General features: G+C 36.3%; 2 protein-coding genes across 5 annotated transcripts in view; one reads left to right on the top strand and one right to left on the bottom strand.

Annotated features, from left to right (window-relative positions):
• LOC125658686 (protein FRA10AC1 homolog) overlaps positions 1 to 2,685 on the top strand; it is an 18,182-nt gene extending 15,497 nt beyond the window's left edge. The window contains exons 12-13 of the mRNA XM_056148663.1: positions 687 to 786; positions 2,621 to 2,685. Coding sequence (XP_056004638.1) covers positions 687 to 786; positions 2,621 to 2,663 — 143 coding nt within the window. The 3' untranslated portion in view covers positions 2,664 to 2,685. The remainder of the gene's footprint in view (positions 1 to 686; positions 787 to 2,620) is intronic.
• Positions 2,686 to 7,173: 4,488 nt separating this feature from the next.
• LOC125658681 (uncharacterized) overlaps positions 7,174 to 19,031 on the bottom strand; it is a 59,998-nt gene continuing 48,140 nt past the window's right edge. For 2 of the 4 annotated variants that reach the window (XM_056148653.1, XM_056148654.1), the window contains exons 16-19: positions 15,826 to 16,104; positions 15,452 to 15,610; positions 11,346 to 11,468; positions 7,174 to 10,032 (exon numbers count right to left, since the gene is read on the bottom strand). In XM_056148653.1, coding sequence (XP_056004628.1) covers positions 9,356 to 10,032; positions 11,346 to 11,468; positions 15,452 to 15,610; positions 15,826 to 16,104 — 1,238 coding nt within the window. In that variant the 3' untranslated portion in view covers positions 7,174 to 9,355. Of the gene's footprint in view, positions 10,033 to 11,345; positions 11,469 to 14,364; positions 14,425 to 15,012; positions 15,183 to 15,451; positions 15,611 to 15,825; positions 16,105 to 19,031 lie in introns of those variants that run through there. The other 2 variants (XM_056148656.1, XM_056148655.1) reach the window with 2 other exon arrangements.

Raw genomic sequence — 19,031 nt, 5'->3', positions numbered from 1 at the left:
TATATATATATATATATATATATATATATATATATATATATATTCCAAAAATAGGTATAGAAAAATCTACACAAGTAGTAGTATCATTAAAAAATATCACAAAGCCAATAGAGTATACATGACTAGTTTCTTCAATTCTTCAGGAGTATGTATATATATATATGCTTCAAATAAATAAATATGATTAAGAAAATAAAGTTGGTTCAACAAGCTGTAGTTAAAACATTCTCAGGAAAGTATACAAGGTTGCATAATTTATGACCCTTGGAGCCAGAATAGTATGGAGTGCCAAATTAACATAAACTCAAAGGTTGTCGCTCCATAGAATTCACATACAGAAGGGTTGCATGATTGTCCTTTAGGAGTATTGAGGTATTTCTTTTCTAGAGGAAAACATTCATGATAATTTGTCAGTAAAGAATGCGGACACTTTTGTGTAGTGTATACTTGTCCAATTACAGATGTCAGCATAGATATAGAGACTCCGATTAGATTTCCATTTATCTTTTCTCTGTCAAAAGACCCCTCTTTAAAAGAATGTTTTATTCAAGGCGGCACTGTAGTCCAATAGACGTGCATGCTTTACACCGAATTAAGATTTTTGTCTTGAATTCACAGACCATCCTGGAAGTTCATTAGACGTGCATGCTTTACACCGAATTAAGATATTTTTCTTGAATTCATAGACCAACCTGGAAGTTCAACAAGTACAGATACTGAGAAATGCCTGAAAGAAGAAAAGTCCGTCTGGAGTGGTCCAGCCAAGCTAGCCGAGGAAAAGTCCAGGTACTCCCCGATTAAGTACATGTACTTTAATGAGAATACTCATAGTAAAGAGGAATAAGTCACCGTCAGAATCTTAGCTCAAGTGAGCTTTTCTGATCAAAATTTCTATTGGCGGCGTAACTTCTCACATTTTCATATCTCCTGCTGTGGTCTTCAACTTAACATTTAGATATATCGACGGCGTTTTATCCATGAACAATGATCATTTTTATTCATATGTCAATTTGATATATCCCAGTGAACTTGAAATAATTACACCACAGGATTTTCCACATCTGCTTTGTATTTTGAGATATTTTATTGAATATTGTTGATGGCAAACTAATAACTCAACTTTATGAGAAACAGAATGACTTCAGTTTCATTCATCATTAACTTCCTATAGTTATGTACAATGTAGCAATATTCCATTATCACATACACGTAGTGTTTATGTCTATCAACTGATTCGATATGTAAGAGCATGTTCTGAGTATGATAAGTTTTGAATTCTTTTGGAAATCTCAAGTGATTTTTTTCTGATTATCCATTGTCCATTTGTCTGTCTGTACGCTTTTCAAAAATTTTGACCTTTTTTAGCTCACTCGACATAGTGCAGATTCAAGGTTGTTAATTCATGGCCCTTGGGGTAGGATGGGGCCACAATAGGGGATCACAATTTTACATACCAATATATAGGGAAAATCTTTTAAAAATCTTCTCAATAACCACTGGACCAGAACATGAAAGCTACCTGACATAGTGCAAGATTCAAGTTTGTTAAAAGAATAGCCTTCTGGGGTAGGTTGAGGCCACAATAGGGGATCAAAATTTATATACAAATTATAGGGAAAATCTTTTTTAAAATCGTCTTCTCAAGAATCACTTGGTCAGAAAAGTTTACATTTACATGAAAGTTTCCTGTCATAGTGCAGATTCAAGTTTGTAAAAATCATGTCCCCCAGGGTAAGGTGGGGCCACAATAGGGGATCAAAGATGTACATACAAATGGTATATAGAGAATATCTTTAAAACTCTTCTTCTCAAGAACCACTGGGCCAGGAAAGTAGAAATTTACATGAAAGCTTCCTGACGTAGTTGAGATTTACATTTATTAAAAACATTGTCCATGGGGGTAGGATTGGACCACAATAGGGGATCTAAGTTTCACATAACTAATATATCGAGCAAACCTTTAAAAATCTTCTTTTTAAGAACCGCTGAGCTACAAAAGTTCAAATTTAAATGAAAGCTTCCTGCCATAGTGCAGATTCAAGTTTGTTCAAATCATGACCCCTGTGGGTAGGATGGGGCCACAATAGGGGATCAAAGTTTTACATACAAATATATATGAAAATCTTTTAAAAAATTCTCGAGAACCACTAGGCCAGTAAAGTTACATGAAAGCTTCCTGACATAGTGCAGATTTAAGTTTGTAAAAATCATGGCCCAAGGGGTAGTTTGGGCCACAATAGGGATCAAAGTTTTACATGCAAATATATAGGAAAATCTTTTTTAAGTATGTGCCAAGGAGACTTAGGTGAGTAATGTGGTCCGTGGGCCTCTTGTTAGTTTTAAAACATCAAATTTGTTTAGGTCAGTCTATCCAAGGAGACATGTACATGTAACCTACTATGCTACCAACGTCTTAAAACTTCTATTATAGTATATACATTTGAAACCAAATATTTTCAATTGATAAATGTATAAGTGCTTTGAATAAATGTCAGTGACTTCTTTTAATTGTTAAATGCCAGTGACTTCAGTGCATCATGCTAATCATTTCTGTCACCTTTACCTTTCTGCTCTGTTTTGTTGAATTGATTGTAACATTGTAGTATTTTGATTCTTTCAGAGAGGAAGAATTTGAAGATTACTTTGAAGACATGTTTTTATGAATAAATCTGTGTATCAATGAAACTGTCATTCTCGTTTTAAAGATATATTGATCGGAAGGGTATTTTTATTAAAATATCTCAGTTCATCCTAGTATTGAAGGATTGGGCAGTACATCCCATCAGCATATACATATATACATGTACAGTGTATGTAACATTAAAGGACATATCTCATGTTTTCAAAGTATACAAAATTACATGCATTTTGTCTTCCTTATGCTTGTAGTAATTGATCTAATAGCTCGTTCACACGAAATGTTTAAAAATCTATAACATTATCAAATAATTAGACCCTTAACAGTGGCAGATTTAGCTGCCCCCCCCCCCCCCCCCCCCCCCCCTGTCACCATGAATCTCAAACACATGTACATATGTTGATACAATATGTGAATAATATAAAATGTATAGAAAAAGGAAATACAGAGATACATGAGCCATTCCAAGCAAACAAAAAACAAAACAAGATGTGTTTGTAAAACACAAATGCCCCCCATAATGGACAATTCCGAAGATGGCCAAGGTCACAAGGGCAAATATCTTGGTAGCAGTAGAAAGATCTTGTGAAAAGAAATGCTCATGTACAATATGAAAGCTCGAATATTTACCATTTAGAAGTTATGACCAATGTAAAAAAAAAAAAATTAAAAGGTCAAATGTCAAGGTTTAATACCAACGGAAAGGTCTTGTAACAAGGAATACTCATGTGAAATATCAAAGCTCTATCACTTACTGTTCAAGAGTTATTTGCAAGGTTAAAGTTTTCAAAAAGTAGGCCAAACTCCAAGGTCACAGGTTCAAAAAACGTTGGTACCCAAGGAAAGGTCTTGTTACAAGGAATACTCATGTGAAATATCAAAGCTCTGTCATTTATTGTTCAAAAAGTTATTAGCAAGGTTAAAGTTTTCAAAAGTAGATCAAACTCCAAGGTCAAGGTCATGGGGTCAAAAAATGTTGGTACCCGCGGAAAGGTCTTGTAACAAGAAATACTCATGTGAGATATCAAAGCTCTCTCACTTACTGTTCAAAAGTTATTAGCAAAGTGAAAGTTTCAGACAGAATGACAGACAGGACAAAAACAATACCCCCCCCCCCCCCCCCCCCCATCTTCGATCTCGGGGCATAATACCCTTACTTGAAAATTTTTCGAAAATCATTTTTTCATGTTAAATGAATGTATACACCATGGACATGATTCCCTAAATATATTACTTTCATGATGACTAGGGTAACAATTATCGCATTTTCATTTTTAGGACGAGGTAGATCAATGGTATGGCAAGCTCCCCCGTTTTGGAGTAACCATAATTATTCACCAAAAACTGGTTATAACGATATGATAGCATTTATAACAATTTCATGAAACTTTTTTTTTTTAAATGTATATAAAATGTCTGTAAAACAGGAAATCTGTTTCACAATGGGTTTGTTAAAGAAGTAAATGATAACGGAGTTTAGATATTTTGAAACATGAAATTGATTATTCGTATCAATTTAAACTTTGAAAATATTTCGTGTTGAACAAGATTTTTTACAATAGCTATTGGAAAAGACTCCAACAAAATTTATGTTCCTATCATGCATAAATCTAAATAAGTCATTGATTTTTCGAACTCCTATGACGTCATATGAAGGTGGAATTACTTTAAAATTGGGGGGGGGGGTGGGGGGGGTTAGAACACCCTCAGGATCATGAAATGTACAATTTGGTACAAAACTACCTGCATGCTCCTTATAAATATAATATTAGTTTCAATTTAGTATCAATAGCATTAAAGGAAATGTAATTGAAGTGTTTTACACAAAAGCGACAGACCCAAGTCTTTAAACAGGTAGTGACAGTTCCATCGCTAAATGCTCGGCATCAGGTGTGAATTTCACGAATCCTTGGAGATGACCTTAAAAACGGATGTCCATAGTAGGTGTGGCATGCTGAAGAACCCTCACTGCTCAATGGCCATAAGCGCCGATAAAAAGGCCTAAAATTTGAAGCCCTTCACCGATTTTAGTGACGTCTCCATATGAGTGAAAAATTCTCGAGAGACGTTAAACAAAATACAAGCAATTACAAAAGTACTACACGTATATTCTGTACCAAGTACTTCACTATGATGGTGCATTTGGGAGGTGTTGGGAGGGTGAGGCTGGATCGCAATGAGATGGATAGTATATAGTTAACCAATCCTACGAATATCAAACAAACAAGTTTGGACATAAAACCTCTTCCCCGGGGATCATGAATCAATTTTATATAGGCTTTCTGGTTTTACTAGACTAAGCATTTGTTTTCTCTTACAGATGTGCATCTTCACAATTCAAGGGTTATTGATTCGTCCCCTCGCACTGACGAATCAATAACCCTTGACTTGTGACGGAACAGATGTGCGATTGCCGACTGTTGAGATTTTTTTTTAATACTTGTCATTTGGTAACAGTTTTTACCACGCCCCAAAGGACCCAGGCGTGCAGATGTCCCGAAATACACAACATATGACTATTTGTCCCAAAGATTCTTCATACAAAATTTGCAAAGAATATTGGAATGGCAGCTATCAAGGAGAAAGTTAAACATGTCTGTTGACAGTGTACATATTTAGTTACCACAGTGTATGACCATTTTGCCCCACCTTGGTACCAAAATCCCCATCCCTTGTATCATGAAATACAATTTTGATAAAGGGTTGCGTATACCTGCTCATTTTAAATATTCATTCAGTTTCACTTTAATATCAATACCATTACTATGGTAATTAAATGTTTTACACGTAAATATTTGGTGACTCCGGTGACGTACATTGTGTATTCTACAGATTGAGGTAAATTCCGTACAAATTGTGCGCAAAGTTTTCAGGAAATTACCTCAATCAGTCTTTCATCGTGCGAAATATTAGTCTTAAGGTAAATATTTATACTACAATTTGATATTTTTAGGTCACCTGAGTAAACTCGGGTGACCTATTGCAATTGGTTGTCGTTCGTCGTCGTGTGCTGTGCGTCGTCCGTTAACAATTGAACATTCTTCTTGATCACTACCGGTCCAATTCTTTTCAAATTTGGTATGAAGCATTTTTGGGACAAGGGGCACATAAATTGTAAATTTCAGGACTCCAGCACCCCTGGGGCCTTAGGGGTGTGGGCAAAAACTGCCCAAAATTGACCAATTTTCAATAATCTCTCAAGAACCGCACGTGTAAGAAATACTAAATGCATAGTGATGTCGAGCAGGAAGGCCTCTACCAAAATTGTAAATTTTATGATTCCCGAGGTAGGGGTTCTGACCCAGGACGGGGGGCCAAACTTGGTATATAGTGTATATGTGTAAAACAATTAAATACCATCTTCTTAGTGCTATTGATACAAAATTGAAAGTAAATAGATATTTAGAAAGAACAGGTAGTCCTTTACCAAAGTTGTACATTTGATGATCCCAGGGGTAGGGATTTTGGTACCAGGGTGGAGCCAATATGGTCAGTTTTTAAATGTGTGAACAACAGACATTTTCAACTTCTTGATAACTATCATTCCAATTCTTTTCAAATTTGGTATGAAACACTTGGAACAAGGGGAACATAAATTGTAAATTTCAGGATTTCCTGCACCTTGGGGCGGGGCAAAAACCGCCCCAAAATTGACCAAAATTAAAAAATATTCCTCTCAAGAACCGCACACATGCAAGAAAAACTAAATGCAGAGTGATGTAGAGCAGGGAAGCCTCTACCAAAAATGTAAATTCACGATCCCCTGGGTAGGGGTTCTGACCCCAAGGTAGGTCCAAACTTGGTATGTAGTGTTTATGTGTAAGCACTTAAATAACATCTTTAGTGCTATTGATACGAAATTGAAACTAGATGGATAAAGCACAATGAAGCAGGTAGTCCTTTACCATTATTGTAAATTTGATGAACCCCAGAGTAGGGGTTCTGACCCCAGGGTGGACCAAACTTAGTATATAGTATTTATGTGTAAGTTTGCTGTTACTGTATAAAATCTAAATGCATTCTTAGGAATAGCAGAAAAGAATGTACAAAAAATGGTGAATTTCACAACCCAGGGTTATTACTTTAGGATGGGTCCAAATTCGTCATATCTTTTGATGTTTTAATGTTAATGCACCTATTATTTAAAGCCTTTCATCAGTGTATACACTTTTGAGGGCAGTGAAGTTTTAAGAACACATCTTGTTTTATACTGTTGCTGAACATTAGAATTTAGCTTAGATGTTCAGAACAGGAATTTTTTTCTAGATTCCATAGCCCTTTAGAGTAGTGTCGATACTTTTTCACTAGTGACCGATAAGGCCTGTGGGCCTCTTGTTAAAACACAAGTTTGAGCAGACCATATAAACTACCTACGAAATTAGTTAATGTCTTTTCCCCACCACTACTCTCAATTGTATGTATGGAATATCGTCATTATTCTGAACCTCACCAATAAAATCCATTGTGACATAGAAAAATAAACACTTTCACAATACAACCGAAACATTATACATGTAGAATACAAATGGCATGTATACAAGTTAAATGAAAATTTATTGAATACAAATATAAATTTTAGAATACATATAGAAAATATGCAAATGGAAAACTATTGAATACAATTAGAAACAATATACAATACAAACTGAAAATTATGGTATGCAAATAAAAAGATCATATAATACAAACTGTGAATGCACAGTGTACAATACAAATAGACAATTACAGAATACAAATGCACTTTCACTTATCACAGCCATTTTTGACCGGTGCAACTAACTACCCAAATTAACATCTGATTTCATTATTATAAATCGTCAAATGCATGCATTAATGTGGTTTATATGAAAATTGAAATAATAAGAAACTGAAACTGTTTTTATTTGATTTAACGCCTAATTTTACACAAAGTATTCAATGGCGTTGTACATGTATAATATAAAAAGCTTTTAAAGAATAAACAATACATCATATACATGCAAACACACTCTACATATACTAAACTAAAAACAAGTACATTAAAACTGTCTAAACAAATGTGTTTTCAATTTGGCTTTAAAAGTATGTAAATATTTGGGACTCTTATTTCAGTCGGTAAACTGTTCCACAGTCTCGGACCAAGGGTTCCGAAACTTTTATCACTGAAAGTTTTACGCCTGTTAAAAGGAACAATGTAGCAACTCTCAGAAGATTGAGCGGAGCGAAACTTTTTATTTGGTACCTGTTTCGTTAAAAGTTTGTTAAATACAATGGCGCTTCGCCCACATGACATTTATACATGAAGGTCAATAATTTAAATGATATTCTAGAATCGATAGGTAACCAATGTAGGTCAATGAGAGCATCCCTAGAGCTGTCAAATTTCTTACGATTTAATACCAGTTTCGCACCCATGTTTTGGATTCTTTGCATTTTACATATTTCAGTCGTGCTATGCAGTATAAAATCACATTACAATAGTCCAAATGAGAAATTACTAAAGATAAAACCAAAATTTCTGTAGCTTCTTTGTCAAATATTTGCGAATACTTTTAATCCTAAGATAATTGATCATAGCTGTTCGGCATTTCCTTTTTATATGTTCCTTAAAATTGAGAGTTTCCTCCAAATATGCATCTAAGTATTTTATATAACGTTCCGGTTCAATTTCATCACCATTAATGTTAATAACTTTTGTGCTACGTTTATCCAGTTGCCTCCTGCTGCCAAATAAATGAATTCGGTCTTTGATGTGTTCATTTTCAGTTTATTTGCATCCATCCAATCGTTAATGATTTCAGCACATTTTTCTTTTCTATCTTTATAAAGACTTGTTATTATTTGTGTACTAAAGGGAATTCATATTGATAAAGATTAGTATTTCTTTAAATAGTTATGGTCATTAATTGTAGCGGTCAAAATGGCTGTGATAAACGATTTTACAATTTTCAGTCATTGAAACTATTGCAGACATTAGTTTATGAATTAGGGTAAGAAATACACTTTAGAAATGATAACGAATGCTGGACATTCGATGCAATAGCTTGTTGCATTGCTCAAACATTCTATTTTGTCGTATATGTCAGGGCCCTGATAAAAGTCGAACCAAAAATTAATAGGTATTTTTCCTAATCCATTTCTGCATACCTTGGGAAGTTACGGAATTTCAGGATGAATTTTGGTAGTGATGTAGATTGATTATGTATGGATATATTAGAATACAAAGTAGAATTTTATACCATTTGGTTTATTCTTCTTACATTGGTTAACTTGGGTACCCTATATTTAGAGTTCTATACCTTACATGTAACTCTTGAACCCAAGCGATATGCATGTAATTGCATGCGTTTCAGATAACCTTAGATCTCCTTTGGTAATAATTACCGATTAATAAAAAATGCATACCGATTCATTGCTAATTCTATTGATTGAAAATAAGATTATTTAATTTGTCTGTGACGAACTTTATATGAAAGGTGAAGATAACGAACAGTGATCAATCTCAATAATTCTTGTAAGCAATACAAAGTAGATAGTTGGGCAAACACGGACCCCTGGATACACCAGAAGTGGGGTCAGGTGCCTAGGAGGAGTAAGCATCCCCTGTCGACCGGTCACACCCGCCGTGAGCCCTATATCCTGATCAGGTAAACGGAGTGAGCCAATACAGCTTTAGAATAACAGTAACTCTACGACCTGTAAAGGATACCACAGTTGAAGTTTAACAGACTTGTAGAATTAATTGTCTCCAAACAAATCGGCACACAATTGTTTTTCGTTCTTAGAAAGTATTTCGTGCACAAGCTTTATCTGAATTCCAGAAGCAAGGATATATTTTGAATGTTCTCGTGTTACAGTAAAAGAGCGGTCATCTGAATCGTAAACGGATTTGGGTTGGCATGTAGTGATCATGGCTTTCACTTTCAGTTTGTTGTCCTTGTCTATCACTACTACAGGGGACCCGGGATTCATTATTTGCTTGCAATGCAATGCCAGCTGATCGGGTTTGAGATGACAAGTATTGTAATCAGAAATTAAAGTCTCCTCGTCATATTTGCATCTATTACTGAAATAATCAATGGCTTCCTCTTTGAATTTAGCCAATGCTTCATCACTTGTATAAATAATACCTTGACAATCTTGCATTTGTAACTGACCACGAGGATGACCAATGATGTGTGCAATGCTTGTAGTTTCGTTTTCCTCACAATACAATGGAATTCCTTCGGGAATGTCTCTGTCCAATTCCAGAATGACGAAGTTGTGTTCACGGGACACAAACGGAATGTTAAACAATACAGAACTTTCCTCAGTGAATCCCTCGTTTTCATCTGTGTGACCAAAACCAACACCGTATAGATCTGTTACTAGTAGTTTTCCAAGTTGATGAACGTGTTGTTTTGCATCATATGGAACTGGAAAATAAACATTGATATTAAATAAAATCACGATTTTCTTGACTGATGACCTACGTGTATCAAGAATAATTATGCAAACAACAACACAGAATGAAATATTAAAATGGAGCTGCCTGCAGTAAGAAGATGGATTTTGCAAAGGAATCATGCTACGCCGTTATATTCAAATTACAAAGGATGACATAGAGAAGAATGGTGGCATAGAATTAGTTCCCAATAAACAACGGAGTAGTCTTCTCCCTCCACGTAAAGAAGTTCCGTAGGGGTCCGGGTTAGAATGGGTTCTCGGTACCTCTTGTTTCGCTTGCCGTACGATGCAACTAAGTATGGGGCTGTTCTTCGGTTGATACTATAAAAAAAACCTGAGGCCCCATGTCACAGCAGGTGTGTCACGTAAAGATTCAACCCTGTTCAAAGACTGTATGCCCCGAAGATAGGCCAAAATGTTGCATCCTATTACCGACAACGGTGACATCTCCGTATGAGTGAAATATTCTCTAGACGGACGTTAAACAATATTCATCCATCAACATTTGTACCGGGTTCCTAAAACTGCAATTTATTGTTTGCAAATGTTAGTTACATGTATTACTCTATTGTTAAGAAAGTTTCTATAGCTATTGTTCCTGGATCTTACATATGGTCATAATATGGGTTCCGGGTTACTAGAACTACAAAATATTAATGGTAGTAATAGAATATTTCTTCTTCAGCTATTGTACCCGGGATGTTCAATAATTACGGGTTGTTAAAACTTTGATCCAATGTCATCAATAAAATAGTAATTTTTATCGAATCAATTAAGAATCATTTGTTGATTCGATATATCACCGTGAGCTCAAAATAAAATACATAAAAAGCATAGGCCCCATAGTCATTAACATCTGCTTTGTACTTAAATATTTTATTGAAAATAAATATTAACGGCAAACTAAAAACTCAACTTTATAACAAACGGGATGATTTCAGCTTCTCCATCGTCAACTTTCCATATTTATGTAACACTATTCTATAATCACCTGCATATGCTCTTAATAACCCTCAACTCCACATACTTTATACAGGCTTGGACAGAAACGAGTAGGACAAGAGAGACGAAATATAAATTACCCTCTCGTTTCCATAGAAATTACATTGGACCATGACCTTTAGTTGGACATCCGTATACACTAGTTGTCTGTGAATCTTTCACAAAAATGAGTACAATTTGGTGTTATGAAAAAGAGGATTTTAAGGCTTTAGAGACCATAGACCTCTACATTTTAAGTACAAAGCACACAGTATTCTGATGAATATATGGTTTTCATTACCATCATCCCTGTTAAATACTTCTGTTAAATTCCAAGGGCCATCAGGTGGAATTCTGCTGTGCAGATTAAATTGGTGGCGTTCCTCTGCCGATAACATGTCGTGCACTATAGACCATAAAGTCTCTGTGGATGAAAAGGAATACCGCACTTTAGAAATATCATACTGATTAGTTTCGCTCGACAGGTTTCAGTAGACAATTATGGACTGTTTAGCAGGGAGATATCACAAATTATCAGGTCTTAATAGGGTTATCACCCGAGGGCACCTATGCGCTCGACGGAGATAACCTTACTGGGACCTGATAATTTGTGATGACTCCCTGCTAAACAGTCCATAAGTTTTATTATCCTGAAGAATCTGAACGTTAAAAAACCACTATCACACATTTATTGACTTGTATCATACTTTTTTATATATCTAAAACGTCAAATAATTCGTACCAACTTTCTCTGCAGACAATTCTTATAACTTTTCAATAGTTTTCGAGTGGTGAAACCAATGTTACCCTCAACTACATGCACTATTTAGTTTTACATTCAATGTGATTGTCATACATTTATTAGATGTAAAGCAAAACACTGAGGTAAGCTTTCGTGATGTCACAGTAGAATGACGCAAAAACACGTCAAACGTAAACATTTCCTAACATATTTCAAAACAAAAACGTATACATCAAGTGAAATGCAAAATTGCATTCGAATGGGAACATTTTTCTTCTCAGTTGTTATTTGTGAACGTTACTGTTAACACTAAAGTTATTGATTAACGATCGCCAATAGAGCTTTGTCGCTTGTGCCGTTAAAATGTATCTTCTGAGGGGAGACAACACAGAACTCTGTCACCCTGCGAGTGAGGGAGACATCACGAATTGTCTCCTTCCACATGACCAGCCCTCGACCAATGGAATTGACTGTATTATTCTGAAGGATAATAATAATATACATGCAAGGTGAAGATAACGAACAGTGATCAATCTCATAACTCCTACAAGCAATACAAAATAGATAGTTGGGCAAACACGGACCCCTGGACACACCAGAGGTGGGATCATGTTCCTAGGAGGAGTAAGCATCCCCTGTTGACCGGTCACACCCGCATGATAGTGATGCATGAGGGAGGTATGAAGATTTATTCACCCAAGAAAAATTATATTCCCCGAGTTCAACGCCTGAGTAATTAAATCTTTTTTACATGCATCTCCCAAACATCCATGCAATAAATTGTTTATTATACCGAAACAAAGCAAGACTACAAAAATGCATATGAAATTGGAGTCTGCTCATCGATATCTATACATTATATTAAGCTGAGATTGCCCTAACGTTAACACCGCGCCATTAACGTATTAGAAGGTACAAACAACGAAATACAGTGATATGATATTAAACCAGTTTTTTTTGTATTTCCATTCCCCTTGAATGCTGATTTACTTGCTCGTTTTTTTGTATTTATCAAAACCTGGTGATTTTTAAAGTGTGACCGGTCGACAGGGGATACTTACTCCTCCTAGGCACCTGATCCCACCTCTGGTGTGTCCAGGGGTCCGTGTGTGCCCAACTATCTGTTTTGTATTGCTTGCAGGAGTTATGAGATTGATCAATATTCGTTATCTTCACCTTTCATCAGAGACCCACACATTTGGTGCCTTTCGAAATATTGAAAGTACAATGACTCGGACTTAGTGTGACGTCACAATTAACTTCGTCTACCTTGACGTTAATTTATGAAAAGTGCACGAGGCTGTCCAAGGGGTAAACATGATGGGAAGATATGATGTTTGAGAGAAAGATATGAAGCTTTATCATCCCTGGCACGTGACTGTCTAGACCAATCAGAATGTGCATTGCATAAAATTCTCATACTGAGCTACAATGATACTTATCATTATCCTTCAGAATAATACAGTCAACTCCATTGGTCGAGGGCTGGGCACGTGGAGGGAGACAATTCGTGATCGCATAGGCGCCCTCGGGTGATAACCCTACTAAGACCTGATAATTTGTGATATCTCCCTGCTAAACAGTCCATAATTGTATTTATTATACTTTCATGTAAAATACTCGAACCTGATTGGTCGAGAAACATTTGAAAAAACATATTGTTACCGTCTGAGAACAGAAAACACGCGACCCAGGGTGATAGTATCTAGCAACGGGTAACAGTACTTGACAACGGGTGATATTATAAAATATTATCACATGCGTCAAATTTATGCGCGTACGGTTCGCCGTAGATTGCTAGACGACGTCGTTTGAGCGTTTGTATATAAACGCGAGTACCTGCATCGAAATACGAAATATCGCACGACAGTGATTGATCAAATGTCAACAGACGTAAGTTTTTCTGCTTTCCAGTTTACATAACATTCAGTATAATAAAACAAATATTGCATGTATTTGAGGGTAACATTGAAATTTTCACCCCTCGAGAAACTATTGTCAACCTCGGCTACGCCTCGGTTGACAATGGTTTTCTCGGGGTGAAAATTTTCAATGTTACCCTCAAATACATGCATTATTTATATAATAGTCAATCCACTGAAATATACAAAACTAGAACTGTCATAATGGAACTAAAACTCCGCGGGGCTCATCTATAAAGGGCTTAATTAATAATATAGCTGAAGATCAGAAAGACATTATTTTCACGAGTTACAGGTCCTAGCAGTCAGTGCAGATCTATCTTGACTCTCGATGGGAACAGACTTTTCTATTGCCACACTCAATAATTTCAATATGTAGACGTTTTGTTTGTAGTTGAGTTGTAGTTTTAGTTTCCTTTTCTATTTAGTTTCCTTTTCTATGTAAATATTCTATCGTCCTGAGGAAGGGACAGATTGTCCTGAAAATTTGACAATTCACTGTTGTTCGTGTCGTTGGTCATTTTTAGTGCTTTTTATATCCTTTTTTATTTGACCTCATATCTACTATTAGATCCGACACTTTGGATATTGAGTGTTGTTGGATTATAGTGTATATATATATATATATATATATATATATATATATATATAGGCACCTGATCCCACCTCTGTTGTGTCCAGGGGTCCATGTTTGCCCAACTATCTATGTTGTATTGCTTAAAGGAGTTATGATATATATATATATATATATATATATATATATATATATATTAAGTTGATTCAGTACAATTGTAAGTAAGTAAAATCAGAATGACACATTCCATAAAAAACAATCATTTACTGCATGTCTACTTAGCAATCGGATCTCGTCCTTTTCCATAACCGGTTACGGAAATTGCCGAGTAGTTACGATTGGTCTACATGGTTCATCAGGCAGATGAAATATACAAAAAATTGTTTAACAACGTCTTTGTCATGACGTCAATTAAACAAGTTCTTTATGACATCATAATAACGTTAGCCGGTAGTGTTTGGTAATTGTATATAATATAATTCCCACATATTTTAATTTGATAAATTGTTCTATCTATCTATCTATCTATCAATATAATATATATATATATATATATATATATATATATATATATACAGGCACCTGATCCAACCTCTGGTGTGTCCAGGGGTTTATGTTTGCCCAACTATCTATGTTGTATTGCTTATAGGAGTTATGAGATTGATCACTGTTCGATATCTCCACCTTTCATATATATATATATATATATATATATATATAGCACAGACAATTTCACTTTATGTGGATACCCACTTCCGCCCCTTCCCGGGGTTGAACTCACGACCTGCGGAACCAAATCTCCTAGCAGCATGTAACCAGCGCGCTAGACCGCTCGACCATCTAGGCAAGTCTAGAAACTTGCTTTCGATGACGATGGAATTCTCGCCACGCTGTCGCACGCTACACGGTCATTGAGAATGGAAATGGCATACAGTTATTTAACGTACATTTAAGAGGATCATACATGATACACATTGCATTCGAAATATTTCATATAAAGCACAGAAATAGCAATGAAGTCTTAAATGAACATAAGTGCTCTAAGTGAAGAAATATTTAATATAAAGCACAGAAAATTTCACTTTATATGGATATTTCAATATTTGGAGATATATATATATATATATATATATATATATATATACATGTATTGTAATTAAAATCCATACCCAATTGTTCTCGAAAAACGTTGTATGTACTCATCAAGTATTTTGATCCAACTCTGAATGCTGTTCCTTTGACGTCTTGAGTTTTCACGACAGCTATTCGACGATAAATTGCATTCACATTAAGCAATGTCTGAGGAGTCAAAAATGAATGCGTGACATCTGCAAATAAAATACACGTAACCATGTTTTCGATGTTTTATTTCAAATCTACATATTGTATGTTTGAATTATCAGAAATAACAAAATGCTGACAGAAAAAAGTAAAATATTATATCCCATACCAGTGCACTTGAATGAATGAAAACAAGAAAACAGCAATAATATGTCACCTACAAACTCCTATAAAAATCACATTTATCATTTTCACTTTTTACCTGGCAAATTGTATTTCTCTCTAAGTTCCTGTACTAAGTCTGATCTGTCGCAGCTTTTTAAAGCAAGGAAAAAATCTCTTTTTGCTTCATCATTTATATCAGTCCTTCTGTTACGCCAAATGCGAATCCCTGTGATATTCCACATTTTCACGTTGCCTGGGTTGTCTATCTGAATTTGGTCTATCTCCGCTTGTTGCAATCCAAGGTGTAACAATAGCAAGTTCCACTCTTTTCCTATTCTACCAGCGATATACACGATTCCATATTCGGAAAAAAGGTCTGTAAAAGAATTCATATAAGCTGCTGACAAACATAATGTTTACATAATGTTTCAGGCGTTTCAACAGTTTTGTTTAAAGTCAGCTGTTTGCAAATTCTATGGTCATTATGGTGATCTGGATGGTCAATTCAATCTGCCATTGGGTCAAACGCTGTCTAAAGTGTTTCATACCAAATGTTAGACCGTTCTTTACAATGATTTTGACTACGGATTACTCCGTTTATCTGAACAAGATATAGGGCTCACGGCGGGTGTGACCGGTCGACAGAGTACGTTTACTCCTCCTAGACACTTGATCCCACCTCTGGACCCAAGACCATAAAATGAGAATAGTCAAAATTTTGATTACTTATATCTTAAGATTTATCCAGCACAGATGTTTGAAACACTGCAGGTTTTTTAAAAAATTCAAATGCAAACATATACTGAAAATGTTATTTGCTTATGAAAATTATTTCAAAAGTTAAGTGGATTTGAAATTTAGAATTCAGAATATTCTCAGTTTATGGTCTTGAGGCCAGGTATCTCTAGGGGTCCGTGTTTGCCCAAGGCGGATGTGACTGGTCGACAGGAGATACTTACCACTCTTCGGCGCCTCTGATGTGTCCGGGGATCCATGTTTGACCTGCTCCTAATGATGCATTCTTTATAAGTGTAATAAGATTGATCACTGTTCGTTATCTTTGACTTAAACACCATATGTAGATGATAATGGGATATTGCTGCATAAATATGGGAAGTTAACGATGGAGAAGCTGAAATCATCCCGTTTGTCATACAGTCGAGTTGTCAGTTTGTCGTTGATGTCTACTTTCAACAAAATATCTAAGTATGAAGCGGAAGTGGACGACTCTGTGGTGGTTTTTTTTATTTCGAGCTCACTGGGATATATCGAATCAACATATGAATGAAAATTATTGTTAATAGCAAGGTGAAGATAACGAACAGTGATCAATCTCATAACTCCTATAAGCAATACAAAATAGATAGTTGGACAAACACGGACCCCTGGACACACCAGAGGTGGGATCTGGTGCCTAGGAGGAGTAAGCATCCCCTGTTGACCGGTCACACCTGCCGTAAGCCCTATATCCTGATCAGGTAAACGGAGTTATCCGCAGTCAAAATCAGTGTGTCAAGAACGGCTTAACAATCGGTATGAAACACGTCAGACAGCATTTGACCCTATGCGAGGTTGTATTGACGAACTAGATCGTTATAACGACCTTAGAATTTGCTAAATACTGACTTCAATCAAGACTGTTGAAAGCCTTGTACCATCAACTCGTTTGTCAGTAGCTTACCTAGATAAAATAGATAAAACGTCGTCGATATATCTAAATGTCGAATTGAAGGCCACAGCAAGAGATTTTTTCTTCTCACGTCGAAGTTTTTGAATAAATTCTGCTTCATATAAATATATATACTCATGGACAAAAGAAACGTTACACCAAAATGTATAACTGTAATTTTATTTCATGAAAATATAATATAATTTGGGAATAAAAAAATAAAATTTGAATGTTCAAACACAACAAATATCTAAGGTTTCCCGAATCTGAACATACACAAATTACGGAGTCAAAGCCGGAAAGTGTTAACTTCGGATATTCAATTCACAATGTCAATAACGAGTGAAAGAACCAATGTTATCGATAACAGCTTGACAACGACGACGCATAGAAGCAATGAGACGATTGATGGAGACCTGAGGGATTCTTTGCCATTCTTCCTGCAAAGCAGTTCTAAGCTGTTCAAGCGTTTCCGGTTGATTGCGGCGTTGTCTTACTCGACGGTCTAATTGGTCCCAGAGGTGCTCGATTGGCGATAAATCGGGCGAAAGTGCTGGCCATGGCAAGATGTCGATGTGATTGTTGGCAAGAAAGTCTCTGTTGGCTCTTGCAACGTGGGGGCGCGCATTATCCTGTTGGAAAATTCCGCCATTTGCAGCGATAAAGGGACGGACATGTTGTGCAAGGATTTCATTACGGTATCGTTGTGCATTTAATGTCCCAATGATCGGTACAAGATCTGTTCGTCGATTACCACTTATTCCGCCCCACATCATTACACTTCCGCCTCCAAAGCGGTCATGGCGTAGCACACATCCATCAGAGAAGCGTTCACCGCGTCTACGGTACACGCGTGTTCTGCCATCCACTCGGCGCAGCATGAAACGTGATTCATCACTAAACAGAACGTGATTCCAGTCTGCAAGCCTCCATCTCAAGTGACGTCGAGCCCATTGAAGTCGTTCTCGGCAGTGTCTTTGGGTCAGCATAGGTCCTTTGTATGGGCGTCGTGCACGTAGACCTGCAGCCGACAAACGTCGTTGAACTGTTCGGCGACTGATTCGCCGCAATCCAGGAATTCCAACAGCAGTGTTTGCTGGATTTTCCGTTCTGTTCCGTAGATGACGTAATCGTATCATGCGGTCCTGCCTGGGCGTTGTTACCCTAGGTCTTCCAGATCGGGGGCGGTCTGCTGTTGAATTTGTTGTGTTGAAACGGTGCAATAATCGAGAAATCGTGATCCTTGCAACCCCAAATCGCCGTGCAACGTCGGCTTGCGACGCTCCAAGTTCCAACATGCCAATTGCTCTTTCGCGACTGGAACTGTCGAGCCGGGGCATTGCAATACGCGAAGATGTTGGAAAATTTTGATGTTTTTCTTACTGCCTGAATCACCTTGAGTAGTATTTGATAAAAATGAAAATGATTTTCTTTGCACGTGCAATGCGATATCCACGAAACCATGTTTACGGGTATCAACGATAAATTCACGCATGACTAGGTTTTAACATTTGTTGTGTTTGCCAGTGTAATCAGTAAAGCATGAAGTGTTGTTAAACAAGTTTTTATTTATTTATACGAAAAAATATTGTTTTACTATAATTTTTTCATGTGTAACGTTTCTTTTGTCCATG

This window comes from Ostrea edulis, chromosome 9, assembly GCF_947568905.1.
Source record: "Ostrea edulis chromosome 9, xbOstEdul1.1, whole genome shotgun sequence".
NCBI classification, from domain to species: domain Eukaryota; kingdom Metazoa; phylum Mollusca; class Bivalvia; order Ostreida; family Ostreidae; genus Ostrea; species Ostrea edulis.
This window is presented reverse-complemented; position numbering and strand designations above follow the sequence as displayed.